This window comes from Pipistrellus kuhlii, unplaced genomic scaffold (genome assembly GCF_014108245.1).
Source record: "Pipistrellus kuhlii isolate mPipKuh1 unplaced genomic scaffold, mPipKuh1.p scaffold_m20_p_77, whole genome shotgun sequence".
In the NCBI taxonomy this organism is placed as follows: Eukaryota; Metazoa; Chordata; class Mammalia; order Chiroptera; family Vespertilionidae; genus Pipistrellus; species Pipistrellus kuhlii.
In genome coordinates, this window is record NW_023425581.1 from 776,147 (window position 1) to 796,732 (window position 20,586).

Here is a 20,586-nt window from a genome sequence, read left to right on the forward strand (position 1 = left end):
CCCTATGCATTGCTAGTTGAGCTCGGCGGCGGCGCGGCTCCTTCCCCTACCCCTTCCGGGCTGGGCCGCACCGCGGCTACGGACGCCCACGGCGCATGCGCGGAGGGGAGCGGGGTGGTCCGCGCAGCCGCAGACGGGCCCGCCCGCCCGCCCCGCCCCCAGGGGTGAGGGGTCACGGGTTGCGCGGGGCCCGCGGCGCCGGGCTCTCCCGCCGGGGCGATGGCTCTGGCGCAGCGCTGCCCTCTGTGCCGCCAGACCTTCTTCTGCGGCCGCGGGCACGTCTACAGCCGCAAGCACCGGCGGCAGCTGCAGGCGGCTTTGGACCGGCTCCTGCCGCAGGTGCGGGCGGCGGGGGACGGGGGCGGCGGGCAGACCAGTGAGGACCCGATGGCATGGCGGGGCTGGGCGCTCGGTGCCTCACTCTGCCTCCCTCTCGGCCTCCTCCGGCCATCCCGCCTCTCCCGCAGGTGGAGGCCGCCCGCAAGGCCGTGCGCTCGGCGCAGGTGGCGCGGTACGTGCCGGAGCACGAGCGGCGCTGCTGGTGCCCGTGCTGTGGCTGCGAGGTGCGCTTGCACCTCAGCCACGGGACGCTGACGGTGCTGCACGGGGGGCTGCTGGAGCACCTGGCCAGGTGAGCCTTCCGCGGGGGGGGAGGGCCTGACCAGGGGCGCGGGTGGCCGCCTCAGAGGGTGTGCCTAAGGGATGAGAGGCTTTGGGCTGCCACTGGAAAAGCCAGCAGGGCAGCCAGCTCGAGGTCACCTCCTGTCACCTCCTCAGGTTCTCGCATTTTAGTTGAGGACGGAGACTGGACATCTGGAAGAGACTAGTGACTGTTTCTCTGCCAGCCTTGCCCAGAAGCAGAAACCCAGATGTCAGCTGGCATTACTTATCTAGTACCTGGCTAATACCTGAGCAATAGTCTATAATCTATCATTGAGATTATCCATATTCTCCATTCTCAGCCCAGAGCATAGGAAAGCAACAAACCGGTTCTGGTGGGAGAACAAGGCTGAGTTTCAGATGAAAGAGAAGTTCCTCATCTCCCCTCAGGAGTATGCACAGTAAGTCCTGCTGAGGAGGGACGAAGGGGCAGAATGTGAATTCTCTGGGTCTGTGTCAAGTATTAGAGTTTCCTCTTAGTTGGAAAGTTTAGTAAAGAATTTATAAGTGTCTATTGTCTTCATAGGACTCATTACTGTAGGTACTATATTGGACAAGAGTCTGAGAGGTTTATGATCTAGTTGGGGATGGAATTGACAAGTGGGATTTAGCAAATAGAGAGCAGTAAAGGTTGACTAATCAATGAAGGGTGGCACAGTGACTATACCCAGCACCCACTCGCAATAGTTTTAGACTCTCTGGCCTCTGGAGGGCCCTTAGAAATACAATAGAAGTGCAGCAAGCTGGTCAGCCCAGAGGCAGTGTGAGCCTGGCTGGCTCCGGGAGGGACACGCAGCCCCTCGGCACCAGGCGTCTGGGGACCACATTCAGGTGGTGGAAGTGGACATGACAGAGAAGCTCACGGGGCCTAGTGTCTGTCATTCCGTTCTTCTCGGTGTGGAGAGGAATGAGGGAATGACGAGAAATGCTTCAATCCGCCCTTGCTGGTTTGGCTCAGTGGATAGCGTGTCAGCCTGAAGGGTCTTGGGTTCAATTCCAGTCAAGAGCACATGCCAGGGTTTCCAGCTCAGTCCCAGTAGGGAATGTGCAGGAGGCAGCCAATCAATGATTCTCTCTCATCATTGATGTTTCTATCTCTCTCTCTTCCCCCTTCTTCTCAGAAATCAATCAATCAATAAAAAATAAAGACCCAACACTTAAAAAAAAATGCTTAAATCCCACTACCTGCCTTCACACCTGTGGCTCGGACTAGGAAATGGGAATCTGAGGCCAAAAGCACTCACGTCTCATTACCTGATCCAGCCACATAGGGGTTTTGGGGGAGGGTGACTGAAGGGTAATTAATCAGAAAAGTTTATGATTGAGAATTATGAGGACAGAATCCTGGAATTGATGAAAATACTAGAGGCCTGGTGCACAAGATTCATGCACTGGTGGGGGGCGTGGCCTGTGGGGATGATCAGCTATGGGAGCACAATGACCACTAGGGGGCAACTCTTGCGTTAAGTCTCTGCCCCCTGGTGGTCAGTGTATGTCATAGCAACTGGTGGTTCTGGTCATTCTGCCATTCAGTTGTTGGGCTTTTATTATATAGGAGGATAGTTTTGACTTTTAACCGTATACGTTTTGTTGTTAATCCTCACTTGAGGATAATTTTTGCATTGCTTTTCAAAGAGAGTGGGAGCAAGGGAGAGAGAAACATGGATGGCACATCAACTGTTGCCTCCCCCAACCCAGGCACATGCCCTTAACTGGGTATCCAACCAGCAACTCCAGTGCCTGGGCTGATGCTCCAACCACCATACCATGCCAGCCAGGGCTAATTTTACACATGTTTAAAAAATACATTTTTATTTATTTCAGAGAAGAAGGTAGAGGGAGAGAGAGATAGAAACATCAATGATGAAAGAGAATCATCGATCTGCTGCCTCCTGCACACCCCCTACTGGGGATTGAACCCACAACCCAGTATGTGCCCTTAACCGAGTCAAACCTGGGACCCTTCAATCTGCAGGCCGACACTCTATCCACTGAGCCAAACCAGCCAAGGCTAATTTTACACATTTTAAGACCACACGTAAGACCAAACAGGCCAAGCCTGACTGACCAGTAATGATAAAATGAGCCACTTTTAGGGTTAGACAGTTTGTTCCTTACCTAGACAGCAAAGAGAGTATGCCAGCCTCCCAGGTCCTTGTCCAGCATGCCAGAGGGACTGCACTGAGACACAAAGGGCTGGGGGACCTCAGCATGAGTGGCGGGAGTGGCTGGGAGCCAGGTGTCGGCTGCAGCCTAGCTGCATGGTTCTCAGGTCGCAGCTCTGCTCTGTGAGGACAGAAAGCCCGACCTCATCAGAACCTCATCAGAAGCTGGGGGTTGATGAGAAACTGTCTCCTGGCAGCCTCGCAGGGGAGAGAGGGTAGGAGATGGCCTCAGTGCCTTCCGGGCCTCTTGTCCTCTTGTGTTCTGGGATCACACAGGCATTTAGCCAAGACTGACAAACTGCTGTTCAGGGCTTTGATTAAGGAAATCAAAGCTACGTGCAGGGCTGCCAGGGCACTGTGGGAGAGCTGTTCCCCACAAATTAAAATTTCTTTAGAGCCCTGACCTGTTTTCCCAGTGGTTGGAGCGTTGGCCCGCACAGCAGTCACGGGTTTGATTTTTGGTCAAGGGCATGTACCTTCGTTGCATGTTTGCAAGCCCCAGTGGGGATATGTTGGGGGGAAGTCAGTTGATGTGTCTCTCACATTGATGTTTTTCTCTCCCTTCTCCCTCCCTTCCACTCTCTAGAAATCAATGGAAAAAATATCCTTGGGTGAGGAATTAAAAACTTCTTTTTCAGTTAGAAAACAGATCCTAAAATTGATTGCAAAGACAAATTTTCCTAATTATAAGTCAAGTTGATAAGAATCACAAAAGAATAAGAATTCAAGTAACTTTTTAAAAATATTTATATTTTTTTATTTCAGAGAGAAAGGGAAAGGGAGAGAGAGAGAGAAACATCAGTGATGAGAGGGAATCATTGATTGACTGCTCCTTGCACACCTGCTACTGATTGAGCCGGCAACCTGGCCATGTGCCCTTGCATAGAATCAAACCTGGGACCCGTCAGTCCACAAGCCAGAGCTCTATCCACTGAGCCAAACTAGCTAGGCTCAAGTAACTTTTGTTCACAACATTCTGACTCTATGTTGTACACAACATTTAAGACTGTACATCTTGCCGAAACCGGTTTGGCTCAGCGGTAGAGCGTCAGTCTGCGGGCTGAAAGGTCCCGGGTTCGATTCTGGTCAAGGGCATGTACATTGGTTGCGGGCACATCCTGGGTAGGGGGTGTGCAAGAGGCAGCTGGTCGATGTTTCTCTCTCATTGACGTTTCTAGCTCTCTATCTCTCTCCTTCCTCTCTGTAAAAAATCAATAAAATATATTAAAAAAAAAAAAAAGACTGTACATCTTAAAGGGGTATTTTCTAAGGACTAAAGAATTGAAATCTTAAGCTTTGCTTAGTAGTTTCACTGTTAACAGCGATATTGGTATTCTGATACTTTTGTGTGTGTTGTAGGACAGTTTACCCTTGAACAGCATGGGTTTGGACTGCATGGGTTCACTTATACACGTTTTTCAGTGGATCAAACCCATGTTGTTCAAGAGCCAACTTCCCAATTGCGAGTGTGTATGTCGAGGACCAGCTGTAGTCATACCTGGATTTCAGCTGTGCAGGAGTTGGTGCCCTAACAGTAAACTGCCTGTTGATGTGTGAGGAACCAGAGATTTCAGTATGGCAAAAGGAAGAGATCAGCAGGCATGGAGGGATTTGGTTGGGAGGTATCAGTATGAATTTTTATTTAAGGAAATCAAAGCTCTGCCCTCTGAAAGAGCTATATGTGCACCTTTGGAGCAATAACTTTACTAACACTCAGCTCTGTTTCTAAATATGGCTTTCTACTGCAAGAAAGCAGATCTCATTGGAGAACAGTTGATTTCAGGCTGGAGCAGGGAAAGTACACGGTGAACCCATGGAGTGGTACAGAGGACAAGAACTGGTTTGAAGAGGGTCTCAATAGCCACATCCTGTCTAATAAGAGTAATATGCAAATTGACCATCACTCCAACACAAGATGGCCACCCCCATGTGGACACAAGATGGCCAGCAGGGGAGGGCAGTTGGGAGCAACCAGGCCTGCAGGGAAGGGCAGTTGGGAGGGAGGGCAGGCCAGCAGGGGAGAATAGTAGGGGTGATCAGGTCAGCAGGGGAGGGTAGTTGCGGGGGGTGTGTGGGGGGGAACCAGACCTGCAGGGGAGGGCAGTTGGGGGTGACCAAGGCTGAAGGGGAGGAGGGTTAGGGGTGGCCAGGCTGGCAGGTGAGGGCAATTAGGGATGACCAGGCCGGCAGGGGAGGGCAGTTAGGAGCAATCAGGCCAGCAGGGGAGCAGTTAGGCACCAATCAGGCTGGCAGGCAGAAGTGGTTAGGGGCAATCAGGCAGACAGGTGAGCAGTTGGGAGTCAGAAGTTCTGGATTTTGAGAGGGATGTCCTGACTGACCTGTGGGATTGGGCCTAAACGGGCAGTCAGACATCTCTTAAGGGGTCCCAGATTGGAGAGGATGCAGGCTGGGCTGAGGGACATCCCTCCCCCCATGAATTTTGTGCACTGGGCCTCTAGTATGGGATAACTTGAATATCAAAGAGTAATTGACTTTCATAAATGTGGTCATGGTTCCATGGTTCCATAGATGCTCTCAGGAAATGCATGCTGTAGTGTTGTCTCATGATGTCCAAAATCCATTTTTGCTTTGGCAAAAAGGAACTGTGTGTAGAAAAGAGAAGTAGAGCCAGTATGAAAAAGTGTTAACAGTGCGTCTGGATGAGAATACACAGGTGTTCATTGTACTATTTTCTTTTGTGAGTTTGAAACTTCTAAACATTTAAAGAAAAAATTATCTACTGAAGATCTTTTCACAATTGGCAGGGCCTGAGGTTCTGGGCTGACTTGCCCTTTTTCTTTTTAAGATTCAAGAAATCCATGGTGAAAGGTTTGGATTCCTATGAGGAAAAAGAGGACGAGGTGATCAAAGAGGTAAGTCACAGGGACCCAGCCCCCTGGCTCTTGGGCCCATCTAAGCAGCCTCTCTCCCACAGATGGCAGCTCACATCCGGGCGGTGGAGCACAGCCGGCAGGAGGTGGTTCGGTCCATCTTAGAGGTTGGTTTCCCTCGGAGAAGCCAGAGCAGTATCCAAACCCACTGATCCCTGCTTCCCCAGGCCCAGCATTTCCCCTATCAGCTCTGAAACTCATGGACTCCGTGCTTCACCTGCTCTGCCTGATTCCCTTACCTCTCCACTAGGGGGAAGCCTTATCAGTGGAGACGATGTGGGCAGGGCTGGGAGGCTGGGTTGCTGCAAGATGGGCAGTACCCTCCATATTCTGGAGGGTGGGAGCATGGCCTAGGTAGACTCTTAAGCATCCTAGACACATTTATTTTTCCTGAATCAAACTCAGTCTCAGGCAGTGCCAGACCCAGAAGAGGGCTCTTCGGCACCTGGAAGCTGGAAAGGGACAACCAGGTAAGATTGGAGGGGAATCTCGAGTTGAGTTTGACCTGTTAGAGCATTCTGTAACTTTTTTTCCTGATATATACATGTATTTTTTTAAAAATATATATTTTATTGATTTTTTACAGAGAGGAAGAGAGAGGAAATAGAGAGTTAGAAACATCGATGAGAGAGAATCAGCTGCCTCTTGCACACCCCATATTGGGGATGTGCCCGCAACCAAGGTGCATGCCCTTGACTGGAATAGAACCTGGGACCTTTCAGTCCACAGGCCGACGCTCTACCGCTGTGCCAAACTGGTTTCGGCTCTAATATATTTTTATTGATTTCTGAGAGAGGGAGAAAGAGGTAGAAACATCAATGATGAAAGAGAATCAGTGATTGGCTGCCTCCTGCACACCCCCTTCTGAGGATTGAGCCTACAACCCAGCCATGTGCCCTTGATTGGAATTGAACCTGGGACCCTTCATTCTGCAGGCCAATGCTCTATGCACTGAGCCAAACCAGCTAGGCAGCATTCTGTAACTTTTGGCTGGGATATGGGAACAAATCGCATCTTTGCTGTCCTTGTGGATCAAGGACCTTGTCTGCCAGCCTAGTTCCTGTCTGTCTTTTTCAGTCAAGTAGCCTCCACCTCACAGTGGCCCTCATACTTGGACCTGCCACCTGCCCCCGAGCTTGACTGGATGGAGACAGGACAACCCCTGACATTCATTGGTCATCAGGTACAATGGACAAGCCAGCTAGGAAAGCACAAATGCCCCTCGGCTCCCAGATACCCCTCTCCCAGGTTTCCACCCATCTTATCTTCGTTCTGTAGTTTTCAGGTGTGTTACTCACCCTCCATCCATACCCGTTGCCCCCACTGCCATTTGGGAGTGCCAACACCCACCCTGTCTCATCTGGAGAAGTCCAGCTGATTACATCCCTAGGTGTCCCGTGGCATCTGCAATTAGCCCCTCCTGTGTTCCCAATAGGCTTAATGCAGATCATCTCCCCTCCAGCTTCCGCATCCTAGCAAGTATGTCCACTGCCTCAGTACATTGATCTCTTAACAGTTCCTGCCCCTCCCCCTGCTGTCTTTAGTCTTTTCTTTTTTTGTTTTTTTTTTAATATCAGAGTTGAAGGGAGAGGAACAGAGATAGAAATACCAATTATGAGAATCATGGATCGGCTGTCTCCTGCACACCCCATACTGGGGATGGAGTCCACAACCCAGGCTTGTGCCCTGGGCAGGAATCAAACCAGTGACCTGGTTCATAGGTCAATGCTCAACCTCTGAGCCACACCGGCTGGGCCTTAGGCTTTACTCCAGCTGTACTGTGCTCTTTGCTTTGTGCGCATGCACTTGCATTGCCTTAAATATGCTCCTTTCCTCAAGACCTGGTTACTAACCTCCCCTCAGGTTTTAGCTCAGATGCCACATTTCCTGGAAGGCTTATCTGAAGTTCTCTTTTAAATGGATGCAGTACCATGTACGAGCCTGTGAATGTAATTGTGTTTTAATTCTCTTCCCCAACATGTATGTTATGAGAAAGGGTTTTGTCTACCTGGCATGTAGCAGGCCCTTCTTTCTAGGAAGACCGAGTCGTGAGGACAGGACTTGCAGTGGTTTCCTGTGCTCTTAGGATTTAGGGCACAGAACTAGCATGTGGCATCGGCTCCACCCGCCTCCTAGTTTGCCCTTTCTCTAGCTGTGAGTGCCTGTTATCCCCCAGCTTTCTATATCTAGTTTTTTCTTCCCCACTTCCCACTGCAGGACACGCCAGGAGTTGGTAACATCCACTCAGGTAAGTGTTTCTCCAACTGTAAGAAGTACTTTTTTAAAAAAGCAGTTGAATGTCTCCTTGGCCTTCTGGCTAAGATCAAGTGTAGTAACTTTTTTTCTTGTTGTTCCACTTAGTTTTGCATTCATTTGTTGATTCTTATGTCCCTCAACCAGGAGGGAATCCATAACATAACCAACTGAGCTACCCTGCCAGGGCATAGTATCTATTCTGGACCAGTTTAATATAGATACATCATTTAACTGAGGACAATGTATCAGATGGGCTTTTGGAGCAGGGAGATGGAATAGGAACTTGCTCCATCTACTCCATGCTTCGGCCTGGTGTTGCACCAGGAACGGTGCCCCAGGAGAAATACGATTAAGATAAAGCACTAACTGCAGTTAGCTGCCCAACAGATAAATGGAGGAAGATGTTATCCATGTGTATCCACAATAAAAAAAATGAAAGCTTGCCATTTGGACCTAGAAAGTATTATGCTGAATGTAAGTCAGAAAAAGACAAATACCATACAATCTCATTTATATGTGAAATCTAAAAAACCCCAAGAGAAACAGGCCCATATAGAGAACAAGCTGATGATTTCCAAAGGGTAGGAGGGTCAGGATGGGAATGACGGGAAAAAAGGGAAAACCAATTGATGAAGGGCTTAGATTCTGAGTATATCAAGAACCCCAAACTCAGAAACGAGCTGTTCCTCAGAACGGCTCAGTGAGGCTGGGCCCGCGATGGAAGCCTTGTTCATTGCTGGCGCAGTGGGAAACGGCAGTCACTTTGGAAAAGTCAAGCGATGCCTTAAACATACGTTGTGATCCAGCCATTCCAAGAGTAAAGACAGGCTGTACACAACTCGTCATAGTAGCCCCAATCTGAAAACAGCCGCCTCAAGTGTCAACTGGAGCAGTCCTCCCCAGCGGAGGAACTGCTGGCATCCGTATACGGGGCTCCAAGTAACCAGTGGCCTCTTCCAGGCGCCACGCCACCCTGGATGGCGCCAGAGGAGCACAGCTCTGGGAACCAGCCGATAGGCCCTTCCTATGAAGAGTTTCTTAAAGAAAGTGAGTGAACTAAAGAAGGGCAGTGGGGCTCTTCATAGCTGCCTACTCACATAAAGTCATTACTTGTTATAGAGGAAAAACAGAAATTGAAGAAACTCCCCCCAGATAGAGTTGGAGCCAACTTTGACCACAGCTCCAGCACCAGTGTGGGCTGGCTGCCCTCTTTCGGCCGGGTCTGGAACAATGGGCGCCGCTGGCAATCCAGGTATGAGCCCAGGGCCAAGACTCCCCTCCCCCCAGCCATCCTTTTGTCCTGTTAACCCCTCATTTCCTTTCAGGCATCAATTCAAAACTGAAGCTGCAGCAAGGAACAAACAGCAGTCAAAGAAAAAGGTTTCCTAAGGCTAGAAGCCCACCCTACCCCTGCCGCTATCCTATCCTTCGTGATGGCCTCACTTAGGAAAGACACACCCACTTACTGATTTAATAAAGGTTTATTTTTCAAAATGTACAGCTGGTGAGATCTGTTAAAAAAAGAAAGAAAGGTAAAAAGCATCAGTCTACGGCTTGTAAAGGGGAGCCACATTCCCGCACAAGCCCCTGGATTCTTGCTCACCTATTGTTCACGCATCTTCTCCGGCAGCGGGGGCATCCCCGCCTTTGGTGTTTCTGGTGTAAATCACCTGGGCTCTGTGCTTTGAGACCAGTTTAATAAGTCCTAAGGAGAAAGAACAAGGCTTTCACATAGTGCTGTGTTATACTGCTTTCCAAAACAATTGCTGGATTTGAGCATGAATTCAATAACAGACACGCTACATTCTGCATGGTAGCCTAATTTTACTTATCCTTTGTAAGTGAGGGGACCCACCACCTGCTCAAGATGGCCACCTCACAGCACTTAGAGCACAAAAACGACATGTTAGAGTCATATTACTAACCACCACTGGTTAGCCAAGCCTATGCTTTTTTTTTTTTTTTTTTTTTTTTTTACGAATTTCAGTTAAAATATTTAAGATGGCTAAAATGGCCATCGTGGCTATAGTTGAGCATCGACCTATGAACCAGGAGGTCACTGTTCAATTCCTGGTCAGGGCATGTGCCTGGGTTGTGGGCTCGATCCCCAGTGGGGGGTGTAGAGGAGGCAGCCCATCAGCAATTCTCATCACTTATGTTTCTATCCTCTCTGAAATCAATAAAAATAAAATTTAAAAATATGTGCAAAACCACTCCAGTGCAATATCCCCCCTCACCTTTGCTGAGGAGCTCCTGAAGGGCGGCCCTGGCCAAGGAGCCGCGGATCTTCAGCCGCTCGGAGACCACCGCTGGGGTGATGAGCTTGTAGTTGGGAACTTCCTTACAGAGCTTCTCATACGTGGCTTTGTCAAACAAGACCAGGTTATTGAGCTTGTCCCGAACTTTGCCTTTGGACCACTTCTGCTCACAAAAACAAAAAGGAAGGGTCAGTGCTCCTGACAGAAGCCCCCTTGCGCTCCAGCTCTATCAGACGCTCCTGTATTGGCAGGGCTGGGAGGGTGACAGGACTGAGGTTCCTGGGTCTGAAACTACAAATTAAGATTAAAATAATTAGGATATAAAGTAAGAGACCCTGGTAACCTTTAATGGCATCACATAAATCAGGCTTTGAACTCCACATGGGTGGAGTTCCACCGGACTGGTTGGAATAATGTTACATAAGAGGCACCAGAACAAATGTCTTCACATTTGAAGTTCCGAGTAGCATGCACCACACCGTTCTTGAAATGAGAAGAAGCGAGAATGGCGATAGACGCATGAGCTCTGATGGTCTGCCTCTGCATCCCACAACGCTAAAAGCTACACATCACTCACTACTACGGCCGTCTGGGACGGGCGCCCCCGTGTTCCTTCCTCTCAGAGGGGCTCACTCCTACCTTCTTTTTGGCCTTGCCCCCCGACTTGTTCACAGGGTCTTTGTCTTTCTTGGCCGACTTTCCAGCATCTTTCTTCTTCTTGTCGTCCTTGGGCGGCTGTGGAAGAAAAGTGGGGATAACCGCCGGCCCCTAGCGCGTCCCAGACCCCACCGCCGCGCCCGATCCGGCCCCAGCGGAGCACGTGGCGGCGGGCCACCCGCCCCGGCTGCGGCCGCGGTCCCAGGTCCCTCCCGCGGAGCCTGCGCCGCGTGGACACGGCGCCGCCGGCGTCCGGGCCGCAGCGCCGCACTCACCATCGCGGGGGTCGGAGAGCACGGAGACGCTGCTGCCTCGCCAAGATGTCGGCCCGAGAGGAAGCGCCGCTCCGCACCGGAGGCAGAAGCCGTCCCCGCCGGCAAGCGCTTCCGGGGCAAGGGGCAAGAGGCGGGGCCCGCGGAGGGCGCCCGAGGCCCCGCCCCTCGCTGGAGCCGGAAGCGGAAGCGGGCTGAGCAGCTGGGCTCCGATTCCGGCGCCGGGCCCCGCCTGCCTCGTCGAGCTGCGCCGCGGGTTCGGGAGCGGCCGCGCGCTGCTCTGCCCGGGCACTGAGAGCCGGGAGCGGGACCGGAAACCCGCTGCGGGTCCAGGCGACCGGTTTCCGGCGTCGCGCCCCCCGCGCGTAGCCTCACCTGGGCCAGCGCGGCCGGCGGCGGGCGGGGAGGTGAGGGCGGCGGGGCGGCGGCCGCGGCCCAGCCAGGCCGCCCGCCGCCCGCTCGCCGCCGGCGCAGCCATGGCTATTTTCAGCGTGTACGTGGTGAACAAAGCCGGCGGCCTGATCTACCAGCTCGACAGCTACGCGCCACGAGCCGAGGCTGAGAAAACCTTCAGCTATCCGCTCGACCTGCTGCTCAAGCTACACGACGAGCGAGTGCTCGTGGCCTTCGGCCAGCGCGACGGCATCCGGGGTGGGCTGGGCTCGGAGGGAGTCCGCGGCGATGGGCTGGGCTCGGGAGGGAGGGCATCCTCGGCGGGGGGCTGCGGTTGGGGCTGGGACCCGGACTGCATCCCTGTTCCCTTGGCGGAATCCACTGGATGGGGCTTCGTTGACCCTCCCCTCCCCTTGCCTCGCCTCTGCAGTGGGCCACGCAGTGCTGGCCATCAACGGCAAGGACGTGAACGGCAAGTACACGGCCGATGGCAAAGAGGTGCTGGAGTATCTCGGAAACCCTGCCAACTATCCCGTGTCCGTGCGATTCGGCCGGCCCCGCCTCACCTCCAATGAGAAGCTCATGCTGGCCTCCATGTTCCACTCGTAAGTCCTCCAACCTGGCCGGCAGAAGCCCCTCCCGCGGAGCTCCACGCTCTTAGGCTGGCGGGGTAGTGCTCCGGAGGCAGGCGGTCTCCTGAGCGGCAGTGCTTCCCTCACTCTGCTTTTAAGTCGTTAGGAAAACTGTTCGGCCAGGTTTTAGGCAATACTGGCATCGGTGGCTATGGCTTATGTCAGCTCTGTTTATAGTAAAAAATCTTCAGGATCATTTTCTGTTCTCACCCACAGCATGAGCTGTGATGGGTATGCTAGCCTTGGGCTAAGTAACATTCCCATTGTTAAGTTTAATTGATTCGAGAGAGAAACATGAATGATAAGGGAGAATCATTGATCAGCTGTCTCCTGCACGCCCCCTACTGGGGATGGAGGCCACAACTCTTGGCCTGTGCTTTGACTAGGAATCCGTCGCGGATGCCGTCGCGCTGGCCGAAGGCCATTAACCCTGACCTGGTTCATAGGTCCACGCACAAGCATTGAGTCGCATTGTGGGCTTCAGGGTTAATTTTTCCAAAGTTCTTAATGTCAAATGTTGTATAGCAAAGTATGGGTATACAATAAGACCTCACTTATTCTCCTCAGTGGGTTCTGCAACATTAAGCAAAAGAAGGTACAGTTGGCCTTGAACCAGAGGGTTTTAGGGGTGTGAGCCCAACACAAATAACAACTCCCAAACAATTGTCTTCCCCTGGTGTCTGCAAGTCCAGTGGTTGGAGCATGGTCCAGATGCCAAGATTGAAGGTTGGATCCCCATCAGGGCACATACAAGAATCAGCCCGTGAATACCTATAAATAAGTGGAACAAATCAATGTTTCTTTGTCCCTCCCTCTCTCTCTAAAAACCAGTAAGTAAAACAGCATACAACTGCAGACAGTCGGCCCTCAACTTCCAGGAATCCCCTGCTATGGATTGAAAATACTATTTTTGATCCAGAGGTGGTTGAATCCTTCGATTTGAAACCCCTGGATAGGAAGGCCGACTATATGGTTTTTGGGGAAACTGTGTATAAGTGGACCCACACAGTTCAAACCTGTTTTGTTCAATTTTAAAAAATATATATTTTATTGATTTTTTACAGAGAAGAAGAGAGAGGGATAGAGAGAGTTAGAAACATCGATGAGAGAGTCATTGATCAGCTGCCTCTTGCACACCCCCTACTGGGGATATGCCCGCAACCAAGGTACATGCCCTTGACCGGAATTGAACCCAGGACCTTTCAGTCCGCAGACCGACGCCCTACCACTGAGCCAAACCGGTTTCGGCTCAAACCCATGTTTAAGTGTCAATTGTATCATGAAACCAGTTTTGCCACAGGTCAATTGATGTGAAAAGTTCCTATGGCATCTCATCAGTGTTAAACGTTGTTATTTGAGGACATGCTGTAAAATCCTTGCAGAATTCGAGTGAACTCGAAAGGAATTTTGTTCCCACTGCCCGGTCTGCCTGCCTCACACTGTAGTGAGAGCTCGGCCGCAGAGGCGTCCCCAGCTCTGCCTCCTTTGCAAATAGGCTGTTCGCGATCGGCTCTCAGCTGTCTCCTGAGCAGGGCAGCTCGGGCATCGAGATGCTGGAGACAGACACATTCAAGCTGCACTGCTTCCAGACCCTGACAGGTACGTCTCCAGAGAGGCCCAGGGACGCAGTGGGCTGGCTGTGGGAGGGACTGGCCAAAGCTGGGGAAGCAGCGGTTGGCTTCCCGGGGCCGTCAAGCATGGACACGTCTGTCTGTTTTGTGAATCCAAAGCTAATTAATGTGTAATCTGCCGCTGGTTTTGTCCACACCACCAGAATGCTCAGCCCAGTTATCTTGTGCACACACAAAACTTACTGTCAGCTCCTGGTGCGCACATTTTGGAAAGTGTTGTTTCAAAATGAAATTTGAATGCCAAGTGGTGACCTTTGGATCTTGAGTTCCATTGCTTCACTCCCTTTTAACGCAGATAATTGAAAGTTGCCTGAGTTTGTCCGCTGCCTGCACTTTCTGCTGAGGGACCCCCAACTCCAGAGGAAAGTGAGAGAGAAAACCCAAAGCCTCATCTCAGCTGAGGGACGTGATAAAATCACTTCAGCTCTTGGTCTCCTTATGGATTTAAAGCCTTGCCTCTCTGCTCTGGAGCAATAAGGATAAAACGAAACGGGCTGATGGAAGTGTTTTGCCAAACTGGAGTGCTGTACAAACACAGGGTGACGTGTTAGTTGCCTCTCCCTTTGGTAACGATTGCTGGCCCCTCCCTAGGAATCAAGTTTGTGGTGCTGGCAGACCCTAGGCAAGCCGGAATAGACTCTCTGCTCCGGAAGATTTATGAGATCTACTCAGACTTCGCCCTCAAGAATCCATTCTACTCCCTGGAAATGCCTATCAGGTAGGTGGTCCCACTCCCCAGATCAAGTTCTGCCCCCTGTGTGCTCTCCTCCAAAGCCACCTTGAGGTCTGACAGAGCTTTTAAAAAACAAAGCAAGAGCGAGCAGCCTTTTACTTATTTAAGAAATTCATGACTTTTCTTGGAAAGTGTATCCTTCAAGCAGGCACTTCACCGGCTCTGCCTCTGTACCCAGCGCGGGGAGAGCCTCAGCCGCTCCCTCTGTCCTTACGTGTGCCTCCTGGGCCTGGTGCAGGTGTGAGCTGTTCGACCAGAACCTGAAGTTAGCCCTGGAGGTGGCAGAGAAGGCTGGAACTTTCGGACCCGGGTCATAGGCTGACCCTGCAGCACCCACTGCTGCCTTCCCGAACGCAGCCCTGTGGCAGGGCCCACTGGGGCCGCCAGTGGAGCCCCGGGCGCCTTGTTAGTACGTCTGAAGGGGGAGGGGCTGAGCTTACGGTACTGAGCCCTGAGCCTACTGCCCTGCTCTTCCCTCATACCTGTCCTGGTCCCACTCCCGACTCTGCACACTTTATTTATGGAGGAGTGGGCCCATAAATGCTGTAATAAACATTCCTTTGATCTCAGTGTTTGCGATCCTAATTGATGGTTTTGGTGGAAAGGCCCAGGAGGGGAGGCAAAAATGATAAGGAATTCTGGGGAGATAATCTAGTAAGAAACACACAAATGTGCTCATTAAATGAGTGAACGTGGGACTTTGAATCAGGGCCCTTGGATCTAGTTTCATAATTGCTCTGTCTTTTGGGCTGGTGATGGTGGTGGTGATGGTGATAGAACTTTACAAGTGTTTACAGCCGGGCTTTACTGAATTGTTGCTTTATCTCATTTAATCCTCACACTCAAACCTCGGGGCGAGGCTCTGTGCTGCAGTCTCAGAGGCAGTTACTGGCAGACCCAGGCTTCTGTCTCCACTCCTTAATCTGCTCCAAACCCGGTAACCGCACCTCTGAAGTGATGGTTGAGGTAGATAGTGTTAAACTGAAGGCGGAGGAGACGTACGTTCGAGGCCGTGTCCGCTCTCCCGTTCCAGGGAGCTGGCTCACTTTCAGGGTGGGAAGAGCAGGCCCCAGGAGGGTGTTTTTGGGGAAAGCTGCCTGGCTTATATATTCCTCTTGAAAGAAGGACTAACTCGCTATCTGTGTTTAGTATCAAATCTAGCTTTAATCTTTTGGACCTGGGTCATTGGCTAAACCTATAAAGTCTTTCTCCCCTCCCACCCATACCGGACGGGAGGGGTACCCAGGATAATGGTGAGAGTGATGGTCGCCCCTGGCCCCTGAGGAGCTGGCAGTAGCAGTTACCTCTGCTGAGAGGCCTCAGGGCAGAAGGCAGGGCCCCGTGGGGCCGGGCAGGGCCCAGGAGAGAGGAATGGAGGGTTCCTGGCTGTAAGGGCTTCCTGTTTGACGGCAGAAAATAGAAGCTAATGGAATCCTAGAACAGAGGGTATCTTTTCAATAGAGCGCAGGACGGGAGCGGAACCTCGTTAGCCACTGATCCTGGCCGGGAAGAGGAGCAGAAGGAGGTGGGGCTCAGTGCGGCCAGAGCAGCCCGCCCCTCCCAGCGGGGGCGGGGCCGGGGCGGGCTCGGACCTGCCTCTCACTCGGCCTTCGCGGGCACGCGGCCCATCTTGGTGCGGATGTTCCGCAGGACGAAGAAGGCAGCTGTGCTGGCTGCGCAGATCACTTCCGCCACCCAGAAGGCTGTGCTCCAGCTGTAGTGCTTGGCGATGGTGCTGAAGGGCAGCCCGGCCAGAAAGCCACCCACTGCAGGGAGGAGGAGGAAGAGCAGAGTCACTTGTGAAACTAGTCAGGGGGGCGCCCCAGCCTCTAACTGCCCATGTGGGGGTGAGGCAGAGACGCAAGGGGATCGCTTACCATTGGCCATGAGTCCCACGATGGCATGGGAGGTGCCACACAAGTTGGGAGGGGCACTCTCATTGGCAATGACTCCAAACAAGGCAATGGGACCGTAAGAGGAGAAACCAAACAGAGCTCCCAACACCAGGATCCAGAGCTGCGGGGAGTGCAGGCGGCATGAGGGCCGGGCACGCCACCGCCCCACCAGAGAGGAGGCACCCCAGGGACAAGGGACCCCTCACCCTCACCCACTCCCAGCTGCCAGCGTGGAGCCGGGGAGTGGCTGCCACCTGAGGCCATGCAGGGGGGAGACACAGGAGCCCTGCCTCTGAGTGGGACTGGCGGGCACGGCAGTGGGGACAAAGGTGAGAAACAGGCAAAGATAAGGCACCTCCTGCTCCGTAAAGCCCGTGAGCTCAGAGAGAGAGTGAAGAGCCAGAGTCCAGAAAGCAGCGTCCTGAGGAGCAGAGGAAGAGGAGAAAACCAGAGCAGAGTCAGGGCGGGCATGAGGTGCAGAGGAGAGGAGCCGAGGCACAAACAGAACCAGAAAGGGAAACAGCCAGAGGAGAGCGAGTCCGTGGCCCTTGCTCCCTCCTCATCCCGTGCCTGCCTTGGCCCAGCCCTTACCTTGGGGGCGTCCCTGGTCACGGTGACCCGGAAGAGGTACATGGACGCCGTCATGCCTGCCATCATCAGCAGCAGCAGGCCATGGCGAGGGTTCCCGTGGGTGGACGGCCGAGCCTGTGGAGACGGTCCAGCAGTGTCAGGCCCAAGACCCTGGACTCTGACACAGGCCTCTGCTGACAGCCGTTCCAGTCCCTCCACCGGGACCTCCGATGCTCTGGGTCCAAACTCCAATGTCCCTTCCTCCCCGCAGCCAGTTCGGGACTGCTGGCCACTGCACCTCCTCCCAAACATTGCTGGGCTTGTGAGGAGCCCACTGGTAGGCTGAGAAATTCTGGCTCACTTTGGCCTAAGTTATATATTTTTAAAAACCCTTTCCCCAAAAGGCCTGATTTCCACGTTGGCCTAAACCAGCACATGCCAACCTGCCTGTGCCCCAGGGCTCCCCCCTCTGGTGCCTGTCCCGTTCTGGCTGGGAAGGTGTGTGTGTGTGTATATATTTATATATATATATGGAGAGAGAGAGGGAGAGTGATTTCAGAGAGGAAGGGGGAGAGAGACAGAAACATCAATGACGACAGAGAATCATTGATGGGCTGCCTCCTGCACGCCCCACTGGGGATGGGGCCTGCAACCCGGGCATATGCCTTTGACTAGAATCAAACCCAGGGCCCTTGAGTCCACAGGCCACTGCTCTATCCACTGGGTCAAACTGGCTAGGGCTCTGGCTGGAAGATTTAGGGACCCTCCTGTCCCTTCTGCCCACTCACCTTCGCCATGGCCTGGTCAGACAGGTAGCCGGCGGCAATGCTGCCTACAAGGCCCCCGACCTCCAGGGCACTCATGTAGGAGCTCCCTGCAGGGGGTGGGAGAGAAAAAGGTGTTGGACATTGGTTGTCCCTGAGGGTCCCCAAGGGCTGGTCACAGCTGCCTGCATAGCACCAGCCTCGGGAGAGAAGAAGAGGAAAGAAGGGAAGCCGGGCCTGCATTGCCCACCCTGCACTGGTTTCTGTCCCAATGGCCTCTTACCCACAAGGGCTGACTGTCCTTTCTCCTGGATGAGGAAGAACTGGCCCCAGTCCGTACAGCAGGTCTTCACTCCAAACACCACCAGGTAGCCCGTGGAGAGCACCCACAGGTAGGGGGACAGCAGCAGCTCCTGTAAGGTACTCTCCTCCTTCACGGAGCCTGGGGGGAGGCAGGCCTCAGGCTCTGCTCTGCTGCCCTCCCCCAGGGCGCCCGCCGGCCATTGCCAGCCCCAGGAACAGAGTCCGCCAGAGCGAGGCAGCGAGGTCCCTCACGCCCGCTGCCCGCCTCAGCCAGGGGGCGACATGAGCACGGGGCGGAGGGAGGAGAGCGCGGCCGCTTAGGCTGCTGCGGGGCGAGATGAATCCTAGCACTATGGGCGCTGCCATTTGTCTGGCACTTAAATGTGTTGGGAATGGAGTTTTGTCTACGCCCACCCTCTCCATCACCATCCTGCCCCTCCCCCTGGCCGGGCACCCGCTGTGCAGGGGCGCACACGTCACCGGAGCCAGTCCTCGATAGCATGGCCGCGCATGACCGAGGGCCCGCCTCGCCCGTGCTCACCCTTCTTGCCCTTGGAGGGGGTGGGGTCCAGGTTGCGGAGTCCGACATCGGCCGGCTCGTTGCGGATGAGCAGGAGACACAGGAAGGAGACGGCCACACACAGCGCCCCCGACAGGGCCAGCGTGCTGCGCCAGCTGTAGCTCTGGGCCAGGACGGTTGCCAGGATGGGGCCCAGCCCTCCAGCCAGGTTCATGCTGGTGGACAGGATGGCCCACCAAGTGCCAAACTGAGACGGCTCAAACCACTGCGGGGGGCACAGAGGGCCAGAGTAGGCAGGTGCCCAGCCTCCCTGCCGCCCACGCGGAGGGGATCCAGGGGCAGACCCGGAAGCTCACATGACGGAATGAGGAGGGCCATTCCCTCATTTCCGCCTGATCCCTCCCTCCCCGTGTCAGGCTCCTAAAACACCAACAGACAAGCGGCGGGAGCGGACCGCACTCCTGCAACCCCTCGGCGGAGGCGGAGGAGACCTCACCTTCCTGAGGACCTTCCCGCACGGGGGCCAGCCCAGGCCCTGCGCCAGGCCGTTGAGGAACCAGAGGGCGGCGAAGGCGGACACGGTGGAGCTCCAGGAAAAGGCCACGTTGACCAGGCCGACCAGGAGCAGCCCCGACGAGAAGAGCCAGCGAGCGCTCATCTGGTCAGACAGCACTCCGCTCACAAACTTGCTGATGGCGTAGGCTGCCGACTGGCTGCTGGTGATGAGCCCTGCGGGGGGACAGGCCCGGGGGTCAGGGGCAGGCAGAGGCACAGGAGAGGTTGGGGAGAGGGGTCGGGGGGCAGAGGTGCTGGCAGGGTGAGGCAGCTTCCTGCCAGGAGCGCAGGAGGACCGTGCGGGCCCTGCCCCGTGCCGGCGCCACTGCCCTGCCTCAGTGGCTCTCCCCGCTTCCGGCAGCGCCAGCCCGCCTGACCCGTGGCCTTTCGGCCTCCTGGGGAGTGCCAGCGACAGCTGTCTGGAAGCCAGAGGGGCAGAACAGGAGCCCCTCCCGGGGTTCACATCCGCTTGGTTCCCTCACCCTGGTGCCCAGGTCTCTGGCACTCTGCTCCCCGCCTTTGGGCATGGGGCGAAGGACTTAGAATGGATCGGGGACGTAGTCCTCCGGAAAGGTAGCCTGCTGGCACGCTCCGTGCTCTCAGCGCACCCGCACCACAGGCAGCCGGACTCAACCCCCTGGGCGCACGCGCCAGCAGTGCCCCTGGGTGCCCTGGGACAGCACAGACCCTAGGCGGCATGGATCGCAGTCCTTCACCCACACCGCGGACTCGGCCCCCGTCCCCGCCCTCCGCTGTGCAGATGCGCACACCACTGAGCTGCACACTCATCGGCCGCCACCTGCCCGAGGGCTCACCCAGGTCGTCCTTGTCCAGAGGGACCTCCTCCACCAGCGAGGGCATGACGAAGGAGAAGGTCTTGCGGTTGAAGTAGTAGAGGCTGTAGCCCCCGTACATGGCTGCGAAGATGACGGCGCGGTAGTAGCCGTAGCCCCGGGCGGCCATGGCGGAGCCCGGCCTGAGGCGGACAGGCGCTGACCGGCCTCTCTGCCGCGCTCCCTCCGGCAGCTGCCGGCCGATCTGCTGAGCTGGCCTCCCCCTCCCGCACCAGGCCCTTTATAGCCGCCTCCGGGCAATCATTAAGCCGGCGGCGCGGAGGGAACCCGGTGTCCTGGGGAGACAAGAAAACAGAGCCACAGCCAAGCTGCGGGGGCCAGCGGCGCCTGTGTCCCCAGCCGGCCTCCTGCCGCTCCCGTGCTCCCGCCCCGTCCTCCTCCGCGGTGATTAACGGCTCCGACGACTGCCTGCCAGCCCGGGGGCGGAGGAGGGCCTGACCCGCACCGCCCGGCTCGCACCGCCTGGCCGCCCCGCACCGCCTGCCCCCCCCCCTTGCACAGCCCGCACAGCCCAGCCCGGCCCGGGCCGCCCCCCCCCCCCCCCGCCTGCCCTGCCCCACCCCGCCCCGCACCCAGC

The 20,586-nt window shown here is 54.7% G+C and overlaps 3 protein-coding genes and 1 long non-coding RNA gene across 10 annotated transcripts; 2 read left to right on the forward strand and 2 right to left on the reverse strand.

The window, feature by feature from the left end:
* The first annotated feature begins 136 nt into the window (after positions 1–136).
* On the forward strand, positions 137–9,469 carry CENATAC (centrosomal AT-AC splicing factor). 3 transcript variants are annotated; one of them, XM_036423127.2, is made up of 12 exons: positions 138–339; positions 468–631; positions 963–1,061; positions 5,632–5,698; positions 5,761–5,823; positions 6,122–6,186; positions 6,794–6,899; positions 7,713–7,718; positions 7,907–7,964; positions 8,933–9,019; positions 9,092–9,224; positions 9,298–9,469. In XM_036423127.2, the coding sequence occupies exons 1-12, from the start codon at positions 220–222 to the stop codon at positions 9,359–9,361; spliced, it is 1,032 nt and encodes a 343-aa protein (XP_036279020.1). In that variant the 5' UTR covers positions 138–219; the 3' UTR covers positions 9,362–9,469. The 3 variants fall into 3 exon arrangements, with proteins under 3 accessions (XP_036279022.1, XP_036279020.1, XP_036279021.1); XM_036423129.2 differs by lacking the exon at positions 5,761–5,823 and having other exon boundaries at positions 137–339; XM_036423128.2 differs by lacking the exon at positions 7,713–7,718 and having other exon boundaries at positions 139–339; positions 7,934–7,964; positions 9,298–9,468.
* On the reverse strand, positions 9,439–20,276 carry SLC37A4 (solute carrier family 37 member 4). 4 transcript variants are annotated; one of them, XM_045576183.1, is made up of 11 exons: positions 19,971–20,170; positions 19,097–19,329; positions 18,622–18,865; positions 18,061–18,219; positions 17,802–17,887; positions 17,035–17,148; positions 11,163–11,330; positions 10,870–10,965; positions 10,210–10,393; positions 9,576–9,677; positions 9,439–9,483 (listed from the first exon to the last, which is right to left on the reverse strand). In XM_045576183.1, the coding sequence occupies exons 1-10, from the start codon at positions 20,116–20,118 to the stop codon at positions 9,583–9,585; spliced, it is 1,527 nt and encodes a 508-aa protein (XP_045432139.1). In that variant the 5' UTR covers positions 20,119–20,170; the 3' UTR covers positions 9,439–9,483; positions 9,576–9,582. The 4 variants fall into 4 exon arrangements, with proteins under 4 accessions (XP_045432139.1, XP_045432140.1, XP_036279018.1 ...); XM_045576184.1 differs by lacking the exons at positions 9,439–9,483; positions 9,576–9,677; positions 10,210–10,393; positions 10,870–10,965; positions 11,163–11,330 and adding exons at positions 15,693–15,947; positions 16,145–16,314; positions 16,426–16,564; positions 16,799–16,864 and having other exon boundaries at positions 19,971–20,276; XM_036423125.2 differs by lacking the exons at positions 9,439–9,483; positions 9,576–9,677; positions 10,210–10,393; positions 10,870–10,965; positions 11,163–11,330 and adding exons at positions 15,693–16,314; positions 16,426–16,564; positions 16,799–16,864 and having other exon boundaries at positions 19,971–20,271.
* Positions 11,362–15,117, forward strand: TRAPPC4 (trafficking protein particle complex subunit 4). 2 transcript variants are annotated; one of them, XM_036423131.2, is made up of 5 exons: positions 11,362–11,810; positions 11,983–12,157; positions 13,659–13,783; positions 14,407–14,533; positions 14,787–15,117. In XM_036423131.2, exons 1-5 carry the CDS (start codon positions 11,636–11,638, stop codon positions 14,863–14,865), a joined length of 681 nt encoding a protein of 226 aa, XP_036279024.1. In that variant the 5' UTR covers positions 11,362–11,635; the 3' UTR covers positions 14,866–15,117. The 2 variants fall into 2 exon arrangements, with proteins under 2 accessions (XP_036279024.1, XP_036279025.1); XM_036423132.2 differs by having other exon boundaries at positions 11,365–11,810; positions 13,680–13,783.
* Positions 12,680–13,640, reverse strand: LOC123651729. Its single transcript, XR_006740602.1, has 2 exons — positions 13,440–13,640; positions 12,680–13,200 (listed from the first exon to the last, which is right to left on the reverse strand). It is a non-coding gene; the product is annotated as an uncharacterized LOC123651729 (long non-coding RNA).
* Positions 20,277–20,586: the final 310 nt, after the last annotated feature.

Coding starts and splice junctions, on each gene's coding strand:
- CENATAC (XM_036423127.2), top strand. CDS start 220: ATGGCTCTGGCGCAGCGCTGCCCTCTGTGCCGCCAGACCTTCTTCTGC. Junction 632..962: donor CTGCTGGAGCACCTGGCCAG/GTGAGCCTTCCG, acceptor CTCCATTCTCAG/CCCAGAGCATAGGAAAGCAA. Junction 9,225..9,297: donor GGGCGCCGCTGGCAATCCAG/GTATGAGCCCAG, acceptor ATTTCCTTTCAG/GCATCAATTCAAAACTGAAG.
- TRAPPC4 (XM_036423131.2), top strand. CDS start 11,636: ATGGCTATTTTCAGCGTGTACGTGGTGAACAAAGCCGGCGGCCTGATC. Junction 12,158..13,658: donor CTGGCCTCCATGTTCCACTC/GTAAGTCCTCCA, acceptor AGGCGTCCCCAG/CTCTGCCTCCTTTGCAAATA. Junction 14,534..14,786: donor TCCCTGGAAATGCCTATCAG/GTAGGTGGTCCC, acceptor GGCCTGGTGCAG/GTGTGAGCTGTTCGACCAGA.
- SLC37A4 (XM_045576183.1), bottom strand. CDS start 20,118: ATGGCCGCCCGGGGCTACGGCTACTACCGCGCCGTCATCTTCGCAGCC. Junction 17,149..17,801: donor CTGACCAGGCCATGGCGAAG/GTGAGTGGGCAG, acceptor CCGTCTCCACAG/GCTCGGCCGTCCACCCACGG. Junction 9,678..10,209: donor TCAGGAGCTCCTCAGCAAAG/GTGAGGGGGGAT, acceptor CTTTCTCCTTAG/GACTTATTAAACTGGTCTCA.